At 35.6% G+C, this 12,411-nt stretch overlaps 1 protein-coding gene across 2 annotated transcripts in view; it reads left to right on the top strand.

Moving 5' to 3' along the window:
* zfat (zinc finger and AT hook domain containing) overlaps positions 1-12,411 on the top strand; it is a 54,597-nt gene that overhangs the window by 5,045 nt on the left and 37,141 nt on the right. For both annotated transcript variants that reach the window (XM_088929732.1, XM_088929731.1), the window contains exons 4-7: positions 550-729; positions 1,330-1,483; positions 4,141-5,627; positions 7,950-8,182. In XM_088929732.1, the coding sequence (XP_088785858.1) occupies positions 550-729; positions 1,330-1,483; positions 4,141-5,627; positions 7,950-8,182 (2,054 nt within the window). The remainder of the gene's footprint in view (positions 1-549; positions 730-1,329; positions 1,484-4,140; positions 5,628-7,949; positions 8,183-12,411) is intronic.

Below are 12,411 nucleotides of genomic sequence, written 5' to 3'. Positions count from 1 at the left end.
CAGCTTGTACACTGACACCATGCTCCATGCTCTAACCTTTCAATTTAATGATGTTTTCTTTCTCAGTTTTGTAATTTTTTGAAAAGGCATTATACAGGAAAAATACTTAAGTTGAGAAAAAATAGTATAATAATGAATATTTTTCAGTTATACTTGAACTTATTTGAAACTTTATGAAATAGAATTGCTTCAGATACATTTTTAACACTTAAATGCTGAACTTGTGGTAACATTTGGATTAAAGATTACATGACCAATGGCATTTAAGAATACCTCTAATTTTTGACCGTATAAAGCAAAACTATTTCCGAGACTAGAGTGGCCTGCTCTGGTGCTGATCGAAGCCATTTATACATTTATTTTTGTTGCCATTTATTGAAATAATTGTGGGATAAATAATTATAAAATGTGCAAGTCCTTGGATATTTGAGAACATGGGAACTCCTGATAACACTAATTCATGATTCTTGCAACTTCTTACTATACAGTAAATCAAAAGTCAAGAGTGAATTCTCTAACGTGTCCTGTTATCATTTATGCCTGTCCTAGACAATGACCCTGATGTAAAGCTGGCTTTAGAAGACGGAGAAGAAGACAGGGAAAGGGCTCCAAAGAGGTCACGGGCACCACGAATTGAGAAGTCCTCTTCTGTGAAGGACTCTGACCAGACGAGTGGCCTCAAGAAGCCCATCATTAGTGTTGTTCTTACAGCTCATGAAGCTATACCAGGTAAGGGCAAGCTGGGACAATTGGGAAAATTTTGGGACAACTGTTTAATTTATCCCAGGACATGAGGCACTAATACCTTTAAGCTGAAATTCATTCTAATGTCTGTTGCATATTCAGAAACGTTTGGCACTAGGCCGTGAATAAACGTAAGGTACGCTGTACATCTGAAAAGTGAATTGGAAAAGGTACAAATAGAAAAATTCAAATAAAAAGTAGTTCTGAAATTATTTTTTTTTCAAAATCCAGCCACTGGGGCTGCTGTCTGATAGTTTTGATTAATGTACACCATGTTGTTGCTGCCAATATAACCAGTAGATGGCATTCTTCTACTATAATTAAAAAGGCAATTTTTGATTTATCTTCTGTATCTTATGTTTTCCAAGTTTTTTTACTGTGAAAAGTGCCTTTTATGTATTGTGAAATTATAAAGCTGTTTTACAATGTCCCAAATGTTGCAAACATATGTATAAAAATATAAAGTAGCAGAATCTTATTCTTCTGCATGTATTGTGTTTGCTGTTCAGGACTATAATTGAGTATGAAAAAACAACCACAACAATAATAATAATCAAGCTGTAATCTGTGTAACTTTACTTCTAGGTGCTACAAAAATTGTTCCAATCGAGGCCTCACCTGCAGAAACTGCTCCAGTTGTAGATTCAGAGTCAACTGGCCCAGACGCAGGTTTAAAAAGGGGCTATCAGGAATATGCTATACAACAGACAGCGTATGAATTGCCACTGAAGTCCAACAGGTATGGCAGTCTTGTCTCAGTAAAAAGTTCATAGCGAAAGAAAGAAAATATAAGTTAATAAACTAATGTGATCAATTATTTGATCACTCTCACAACATCAAAAATCTTGTTTTCGGTAAATGATGATAATAATAATAATAATAATAATAATAATAGTGACTAACTTTGGACAGCAGAGGACACTATTGTACATTCTTTGAAAGCTATTTGAGTGCTTTATTTGAGTAGCATACATTGTATTCTATTGCAAGTCCAGAATATTGATACATCGATAATATATTGAAAGTGTGGAATACACAGTATTGTTCATACATTTTAGAAGGAGCACATACAGAGACACTGGGGAAGAGAATAACTGTTCTTCAATGCACTACATTGATTCACTAGTATTCTTGCATCCCTGAATAGAAAATGTGTCTACTGTTTTATACTATATGGTAAAAATTAATAAGGAACTTGTCTACATGGAAGTATTTCATTCTTCCACCTGGAAAACTATACAATTTGGTAGATGTTCTGCATGCTAACTGCTCAGTTAACTTAGAAAATGTATTAAATATACTAATTTCTGATTGCTTTAAAATATACTTTTATTCTACTTATCATAAGGTTTAAAAATTACATAGTATGCTGTGGTAGGGTTATTCTTCCCCTCTCATGCTTGCTTTGCAAATGAATTGCATCCCTCATTGTTTCCTGTTAAAAAGTATTAAAATATTAATGTGTACCCTAAATCATAAGTATGATGGCTATTAAGTTTGTTCTTCCTTATACCAGGGAAGCTGGTGAACTGCGCAGTGTGTGAGTTACCTGCAATGTTTAGAGATCATTACAGTATAGAATGTTAGCTTGTTTTTAAAGAAGAAAGTAACGTATTTCATTTATACAGTGCCTAAAGAAAATTTACACCACCTTGAACTTTTTCACATTCTGTCAGTTTTATGTAGAATTAAATGAGGGTTGTTTTCCCTCTTATCTATATACTGCACTTTTAAGGGGAACTTCCATCTCAGTTTCAGCTTTTTTGCAGAAGGTAGCATGTTTTCCTAAAGAACTTTTCTGTAGTTTGCTCCATTCATTTTCCATTCTATCCTGATAAGGATACTGTCCCAGTACCTGTGAATGAGAAACATCCTCAAAACATGATGTTGCCACTACCATGCTTCCCAATAGGGATGCTGTTTTCTGGTAATGTGTTGTGTAGCGTTCAGTCCAAACATAATACTTTGAATTTAAGTCAGAAAGTTACATTTTAGTTTTGTCATACCACAATACCTTTTGCCACTTATTTGCGCTGTCACTTTAACGCTTTGTTTCTACCTTTGAAATTTGTATATACTCATCTCCTGATCTGTGTCTTTCAAAGTTTTTGGAAACTCCTTGGTGGTTATGAGTTAGTCTTTACTTTGAAATGCACTACACAGAAGAATGAACTGGTGAATTTATCCTGAAATCTTGTGAATCAATACAGTTGAACCAAGATGGAGACCAGTTAACTTGGTGTGTCATTTGTAAATTGATTGGTTACAGCTGAACTAATTTTGGATTGCTGTTATAAGGGGTGTAGGCACTTATCCAGCCAAAATTTCAGTTTTTAATTAATTTTCTAAAAATTTCTGGAATACCCCCTTACCTCTTTTTACACATATTCTTATGATGAAAATTCAGTACTACAAAGTATGAAATTGTTACCCACAATTTGAATAATGAAATCCAACTTCGAAACCACGAAGAAGTGCTGTGAAGAAAGGTTTTCGAAGTCTCCACCAAAATGTAGAGTGAAGAGGAACAGTTTCATATTGTGTGTGTGTGTGTGCATCACATTCTACGAAATAGTCTCTAGCACAGAGACTGTGGAATAGCAGGAGGGGCATGCGTGATACAGATCACTGCGTCTTGCTTCGTGCATTGTTTGCTATCGTGTGCGCTCTTACTTTTCATGTAAGAATATTTGTGATTTAGGCTTTAAGGCTTTATCATGGACCCTAAAGGTGTTAAGAAATTGAAAATTATGGGTGTGTGTGTAACTACACAAAAAGCAAATGAAAGTGGTTACTTTCCAGTCGTTAGGTATGATTAATGATGTCTAGCTGATGTTTTTTATTTTATTATAAAAACACAAACCACGGTATGAATGCTAATTATTATTGTTTTTTTATTTTGATTAAAAAAAAAGTTGGGTAACAGTTTTGGGGTCTGGAACATATCAAATTAATTAATCGGGCATCACACAAACCCTTCCCCATTGTACAGCTTTTGTAAGAAATAATGAGAGACAATTATCTGTTCAGGGATTCAGAGATATCAAGAGATTACAATTAAGAAGTAGGATTCTCATCCTCAGTCTTTCTGCATATGGTGTTTCCAAACCCCTGAACAGTGCTGGTGATTTCAAGTAACTGAAAAGAAGCATATATTTGTGTTCTCTAAAATGCCTTTCAAGCAGTCATTTAATCAGTTTAATGTACTGTAGAAAGCTCTTCAATTAGAAATTACTGGAGAGGGAAATTTTGAAATATGGAAGCAACAATTTTGTTTTTGTAAAATAACACTGACAACTACAGTGAATTCATAAGAATTAATTGGGTATATGTTCATCTCTGTTAACAAAAAAAAAAATCCAGTTAACATATTTGTGTTATTTGTACCCTCCACAGGCTGGGACAAACACAGCTTAAAATCTTCACCTGTGAGTACTGCAACAAGGTGTTTAAGTTTAAGCACTCCTTGCAAGCCCATTTGCGCATTCATACAAATGAGAAGCCTTTCAAGTGTCAGTATTGTGACTATGCCAGTGCGATCAAGGCCAATCTAAGCGTTCACCTGCGGAAGCACACGGGGGAGAAGTTCAGCTGCGAGTACTGTGCCTTCAACTGCCTCAGCAAGGGACACCTCAAAGTGCACGTCGAGCGCGTGCACAAGAAGATCAAGCAACACTGCCACTTCTGCAAAAAGAAGTACTCCGACGTCAAGAACTTGCTGAAACACATCCGCGTGAGCCATGACATGGAGGACAAGAAAGTGAAAGACTCCTACGACGAACTTTGTCTCCAAACCAGAGAAGGCAAACGGCAGCTGCTCTACGATTGCCACATTTGTGACCGCAAGTTTAAGAATGAGCTGGACAGGGACCGCCACATGATGGTTCATGGCAGCCAGAGGCCTTTTGGCTGCGAACTCTGTGACCATGGCTCCACCAAGTACCAAGCGCTGGAGGTTCACATTCGCAAGCATCCCTTCATCTACATATGTGCCATCTGCCTGCTCAAGTTTGTCAGCTCCGTCAGGTTGAAGGTGCATATCCGAGAAGCCCACAGTGATTTGGAAGAGTTGACGGTTTTCAGTGATTCCATCAATCAGAGCTTCTGTCTCCTAGAACCCGGCAGCGATGTCCAACGGGAAACACTAAAACAGGAAGAGTTGCAGATGACTGAGGAGCTGTCTCTCTTGAACACCCAGGATGGGTTTGTTCCAGAGCTTGGAACAGCTGAAGTAGTCGCAGCACCTCAAGCAGACGAAGGCTTAGCCATAGAAGGTCATCAATTGGTGCAGGAAACTGGGTTTGCAGAAACAATGGCAAGCTTTTCTCAAGAGGTCTGCTCAACACAGAATAGTCAGATACAGGAGACAAAAGTGATACATTTAGTTGAAGGTCCAGTGCAGCCTAATTTGCCAGAGCCTAATAGCGAAAGTTTCAAGCAGGACACTATTTCTGAACCAGCCAACGAGAAGCTGTTGCAAGAGGAATGTAACCAGCACATGGTCGAAAGCTCTTGTGCTGCTGAGAGCACAAGTCATGTTCTCCTACCAGTGCCTTTGGAAACAAGCACCACAACAAGCAAAGAAGAATTATCCTACAGTCAGCAGCCGGCTGAGCATCATGTTGTTTTACAGGAAGAGTCATCATCACCCAAGCAAAATACTGACAAAGCACATGAAGGAACACCTGAAAATGTGGAAACCACAGGGCAGGATGAAATTTTGCCAAATGGAGAACTTGCAGAGACAAACTTAACATCAAACGCTAAAGAAGAAAGGACAGCTTTCAAGCAGATTGTGGACAGCATGCAAAAGAGACAACTGAACATGGAAGTCTTTGAAAAGATAAGGAAGGTTTATGGAGATCTGGAGTGTGAATACTGTGGTAAGATTTTTGTTTAACATAAAATTTAGGTTGAACTTAAACCAAATATGAGTACTGATCTGTAGATTTATGTTGAATGTGATGCAAGGCAACATTCTGTATTAGAATCCTTGAGGTATAAAATTGATTTTCCCCATTATTCATATTTTAATGTGCTGCCCAAGACAGTATAGCATTCATTAACAATTGAAGTAAGATGGCGGGTGTCCTAAGACTACTTTATAAAGCACATGGTGTTAGTAAACATTGCTTCTTTAGCATTAGCCAGCTTTTTGGTTTCAATGACTATCACTTACAATGGCTTTGGCGGTGATTCTGTGATTTGAGAAGAAACAGGTACGTTGATATTAAAGTTCCACAGCATTATTTTTTTTTTCTTCACTGAGAAATTGTAAGTGTTTAAAATCATGTTTATTGTAATTAAAGGCTAAACCAAATTATATTTCAAATTATATTACCTTTCTACATATATTCACAGTATCAGTTTCATAACGCTGACCGATTTTTTCAGTTTTGCATTAGATAATGATGATCTTGACATTACCAACTAAAAATACTCTTGTGCTCTTTGCCGTGTTGTAACTTTTCAGTTTGTTACACATTGTATTGAGATTCGTAAATTAGGGATTTTGTTTATTTAAAAAAATGAAGGCATTTCCTTTGACTCTTTCTGGCTTTATTATTCAACCAAAATGTCATAATGGGGGCATTTGGTTTCACAATGATAACATGAATGAGTGTTCTGGTTGATTAGGTTTTTTTATTCATTCCTTACATTTTGCTAATTTAGCCAGGTGTGTAGCGTACTTACTGTATAAAGTGGTACATTTTGTAGCAAAATATTCTATGTCCCATTAGGGAGTGGAATGACAGTGTAGATCTCAGTTTGCCCCTAAGCAATCTTTTGAGTCTGTCACCTCCTGCCCTGTGGGCAGGAAAGTTATCAACTGATTGAGAAATACACTGGAGAGTTTTCCTGCTTCATCTTATTTTGCTTAATGCATCTTCTGCCATTTTGTGGGACCTAAAGTGCACTTATTGAAGGCCACTGGAATAGAAATTGCTATGTTAATTATTTTGGGTTTAGGAGTTCTGTGCAAAGCCTGCCTACCTCACATTATATAATGTCCCTTAATTTAATGTTTTTTTCTTTAATTTTTACTTTATTGTCATTGCCAGTATATATAATTTTACCTATTATGGTCCCATTTTGCTCCAGATTACATTTTATTAAAGGTTTCACTAAATCTGTCATTACATCTTCTCCTGGCAAGAAGAATTGTAGCTTCATCTTCTCAATTATTGGTTTTGGTTTACAACTGTCTCCATTATTGAGCTTGAAATATGCTGAGGATGTGGTCATGGCATCATTGCTAGTTTGTATATATATATAGTAAATCAGGATGAATATTGAAGCTTGAAAATAACTCAGATGTTCATGTCTCCAGCAGTTTGCTGTAAGTACATATAATTCTAAAATCTGCAGAGGGTTGAAAATTACTGCCCATGCAACATTTGCTTGGCTTCACATTTCCCTTGATGAAGGGCCAGATCCAATTCTCTGTACCCGTGTAACAAACTTGTCCTGTCAGTCTCACTTCTCTTTACTTTCACATCACTGAATTTTTTTTTTCTCATGAGAGTGGCCGGGCCATGTTTAAGATGCATTTCTGCATTTCAAAAGAGCCAAACTGCCACTCAAACCTATATGATATTCTGTAGGTCTTTCAGATTTTTTAAATTCTCTTTTTTAATCATAAAGTTGAATAAAGTCATTGATTTAAGTTGCTTATTGTGGAATACCTTATTATTTATAAGCGAATTGAAATTAAATAGCAAATCTATCAGAATTTTTTTTAATTAATGATACTTTAACAGAAATGCTATTAATTTTAGGGCACTTTCCTAGCTTTCTTATCTTAAGGGAGGTGTAACGATTTTCCTTATCTAATCTTGCAAATCATTTTGAACAGAAATGGTTTTAAAATGCTTTTAATGTTTCATTCATCTGAAAAAAGTAATTTTTCCAGCCTGCACATATCTTAGTTATTGTTTGGAAAGCTCAAAAAATATTTTATGTTGTTTTCATTACTTCAGTTTCTCTTTAGATATTTTCTTCTCCAATGGTTAATTACATTCTTGGGACTAATTGTGTTTTTAATGACTCCTTTAAAGACTGTAGTGTGAGACGGTAAAATAAAATATTTGATTCCTATTACTCTGAAAGAAGTTCAGTATAGCTTGGATTGAAAATAACATTTCAAATAATCCATCTGTCTGTGTTAAGATTTGCTTTGCTCTGCTTTTTTTGTCACCTTGCAGGTAAATTATTCTGGTATCAGGTGCATTATAACATGCACATTCGCACTCACACCCGTGAGCATCTACATTACTGCTCCCAGTGTAACTACTCTTCCATCACCAAGAACTGCCTGAAACGACATGTGATTCAGAAACACAGCAATATCCTCCTCAAGTGTCCCACAGAGGGGTGTGAGTATAGCACACCCGACAAGTACAAGCTACAGGCACATCTAAAGATACACACTGACATGGTGAGCTAGATCTTATTTTTACATTTGTTTGATTGTTGGTGTGTCTTTTTTTATCTGCTACCACTCCCTGAAGCTGTATGATCTGTTAAAGGAAGTGTTGTGTTGTGTTGTGTTGTGTTGTGTTGTGTTGTGTCGTGTCGTGTCCTTAAGGTGCGACAGCATTGTATGTTCGAGAGGGTTGACTCATTTGTTTGTAACTAGCCCTTCATATCTTTGAGCTTGAGGTGTCCTTCACAGTTTTATTGACGGCCCATCGATGGACAACCATCCTCTAGTGGCAATGTGGGCTTCCTCCTTGAGTTTTTTTTCAACATCAGTTTATCATTTTTATTAAAAAATTAATGTTGTCAGGACCCTTACAAGTCAATTTCAGTCATCATCACCATTATTTTTTCATAGAAATGGCATGTTCTATCATGTTAGAATGTTCTAAAAAGAGTTCTGACAGGGGAGGGACCTGATGATGTGATGAAGCCATCCAGCTGGAATATGTCTTATATACTTAGCATAAGGACAGTAATGTGGCACTTAAGAAATAATGACCACGTTTATTTTCAGGGAAACAAGGTATGCACCGACCATGTTTAATTGATATGGATTCTAATGAAAAAGTGTTGGGCTTTCTGAGCACTTTTTCTTGTTGTTTTACTAAAAGCGTTTCTCTCCACGTTGACTGTGTTATCGGGAAAACTTCTTTAACAAGCGGACTTAAGTTTTTCCAACATATTCTTTCTGTTTCTGTTGACATCTTGCCACCATGTTGTTCAACAGGCTCCTATGCAGTATTTAACAGTCTCAAATGTATAGTTTGTTTCAGCATGATAAAATGATTAAGTAATATTCTGTGCTGATGACAGGTAAATGGAGAGAAGATTGAAATGAAAAAATACTGTCTTAAGTGCTGGAAATATTGTGGTAATTCATCATATAGTTGTTAAAATATTTTTTTCCTTGATAATTGAGGTATGTAATCCATAGAAAAAAATTATACTAATAGAATAATAATAGTAGCAGAAAAAAACATTTCAAACTTGATGCTTATAAATCTTCACATCGCTCATTCTTTATTAGACATCTGTAAGCACCATTTTATAAGATTGTAAAATAATAACCTAGGTCTTTTGATTTTTTTCACGAATGTACTTATTGTGGGTTCCTTAAAACAGTCAAGTGAATTTAGTTTGATTTTGTTGTTTAGAGATTTGTGTCTGTGCATTGGGGTTAGTTGATGAAAGTAAAAATGTGTTTAAATGCTGAAGGGAATTTTGGATATTTTTCAAAGCACAACAGCAGAAGTCATGTAGATCTGAGTTATTTAAATATTCAGTTTACGTGGTTGGAATGGGCATTTTAATTAGAAGATAAGTAAAAAATGCAAAACAAAATCTAAAAAGGAAGCAGCTGAGGTTATAAAGAGGCAAGTACAGTCAGCAGCAAAGCTGCGATTCTGAGTTTTGCCTGTGATTAAATTATTCAGCAAGGAGATTTTTTTAATCAGAATTGTGGGATTAAATTTTCAATTTTCAAAAAAAGCAAAGACATTATCTGACCTTTAAGATCGAAAGAGATGCAGTGTATGTCCTGGAATCTCAAAAACAATGAGAGATTTGTTAAATAGCATCTTGTATGTAATGTCTATTTTATGTTGACTACATATTTTGAATTTTTGTTTGCTTGGATGTTTGGGCCTCTGATTTCTATATTTACAGTGCCTTGCAAAAGTATTCCAGCTCTTGCATATAATTTCATAGTTTGTTGCTTTAAAGCTTGCAGTCATGACATTTTAAAGTAGGAATTCATATTTGTTATCTCCACAACGTATTCCATGCATTCTAAATAAAATAAAAAAAAAGACACAAATGAATAGATCATTAGTATGAAAGACTCTTAGAAAAGTCATGATTGCATAGGTGTTCAATCCCTTTGCAGTGTCAAACCTATATTAATTTAGAGTTTTGAAATTTACCTTAATAAACAACACAGTTAACTGAGTTGCCTCTGCCTGTGTGCAAGTGAAACTTTTTAGTGTAATTGGGCAGTGTTATCTGGCACGGTGTTGCCAACACAGCACTTTGCCCAATCATCACCATAGTCAATCATGATAGTTGCAGCATCACAATATGGTGGTGCTACTCATAAAAGAATGGAAAGATTGTTAGGACTGAAGGAGTAAGAGATGGAGCAAAGTACAGGCTAAATCTTGAGGAAAATCAGTCTCTGCTGAAAACTTAAAGTTAAGGAGAAAATTCACCTTTCCACAAGACAGTTATTCAAAGCTCAAAGCCACAAATACTGTGAATTGAATAGGTTTAAGAAGATGAATATTCTTAAAGGGTCCAAATCAAAGTCTTGACTTGAATCTTATTGAAAATCTATGGAAATACCTTAAAAACTGCTGTCAATGAGTATTCCCTAAGCGACTCGAGAAAGCTTGAGCAAAACTGCCAAGAAGAATGGACATAAACCGTACTAAGCTGTTGTTCAAAAGTAGGTGGAGGCTTACTCAAAAAGACTTAAGACTGCAATTGTTAACAAAAATGCTTCCTGCCAACATTAAGTCCACAGGTCTGACGATATCTGCAAACAACATATTTCATTTTTTACATTTTAGTTTTTGCTGACATTAACAGGAACATATCTTACCCTTAGAGGTCTTCAGGGTGAATTTACAAGTTGTGAAAAAATGTGTATGCATCATTTTGTTATTTCACAAACTAAGATGCCATAGGAAGGCCTGAGTACTTCATATACTGTACTGGCAGTCGGTTCTGCTTTTCCTCATATACTGAAGTTAATAATTTCTCCATTTTATAGTGATGACCTGCTTGATTTCTACACTTGTAGTCCTTTCCATGGAAGTCTACAATGTGGTCTCTCAGATACAAAGAAAGACTAGCTGAAGTCTGGGAAAATGTTTTTACTCTCACTTTGGTACTTGGTAGGTGAACTCTTGGTACTAGTACATTGACTTTGGTATTTCCCATATGGAGCATTTTTAGTGTGATAGCTCTTACAGTACCTACAGTACACAGTATGTGTTAGCATAATATTTTGGAAGGACAAGTGGATGACTTATATTTTCATCTAAACATTTATAGAAAGCATTTGTGCACTTTTTTAAAATGAAAAATTTATACAGTAGCCATACTGTTAAAAATAATCACTTAAAACCAGTGAAGAACATGTTCCTGTGATTTAAATAATTTTATTTCTGACATAAGGAAATCAAAAGTACCAATTTTTGTGTGCTCCATATGAAACAATGAATGTGTAAAATTCATCTCAGGAATATGTATCTTCTGATAAAACAACTTGCATGAAATGCAATATCCTCGCTTTCATATAATTGTTTTTATATTGCATTAGCATTTTTAAATGTTAAAGTACTTATGTGTTATACATGATTTTGCATAAGGTACCTAAATATTATTTAATAATATTGTGGTTAGATAGGCAGAACAGTGGCTTGGCAGTTACTCACTGGGCACATAGGTTGAATTGGTTTGTGGGCTCTTCCCATCTCCTAGATATGCTGGATGGGTTTTTATTGACTTTTCTGAATTGTCCCTTGGTTCATTATCCTGTCTAGAGGTGAGAACATTTCTATTTCAATTTTACTATATACCCTATGGGCTCCGTCTTGCCGGTTGACTTTTACAATGTTGTTTACTTGTATATTAATGTAGTTTGTGTTGTTCGCATTTTTATATTCTCAATGATGTTAGATTGAAATTGGAAAGAAAGATCTGCATGTTTTAAAGTGGCTTGGAATAAATTATATTGTCTTTTTTTTACCAAGTTACAGTTGTTTTGGATTAGTCATCACAGATTAGTCATACGTGAGAGACGTAGATCAAATCAATTGACTTCTGTAAGTAGTGTAGTTACATGCTTTGGAAGAAAAAGGCACAAGAGCTCCTGTACTGTGTACTAAGCATAATACAGTGTATATAGCACAGTATGGTGTAGTAATATGTACAGCACATATATACATGTAGTACATTTATAGTATAGTATTGCACATATTACAGTGTGCATAGTATTGTATTGTGGGATGGTCATGTGGTACAAGGAGGTCAGGAACTGCAGATGTTTTTAGGTTCTGCAGGTTTATTTTTAGGGTCTTCTTATTTCCCAAGATAGAATTTACTTTGTACTCCATTTCAATACTGGAGCTCGTTACACAACCTGAGATGAATGTCATCAACATATAGATTCAAGCAGGCTAT

This window comes from Atractosteus spatula, chromosome 12, assembly GCF_055471065.1.
Source record: "Atractosteus spatula isolate fAtrSpa1 chromosome 12, fAtrSpa1.hap1, whole genome shotgun sequence".
In the NCBI taxonomy this organism is placed as follows: Eukaryota; Metazoa; Chordata; class Actinopteri; order Semionotiformes; family Lepisosteidae; genus Atractosteus; species Atractosteus spatula.
The sequence above is the reverse complement of the archived record's forward strand: the minus strand, read 5'-3'. Positions and strand labels throughout refer to the sequence as shown.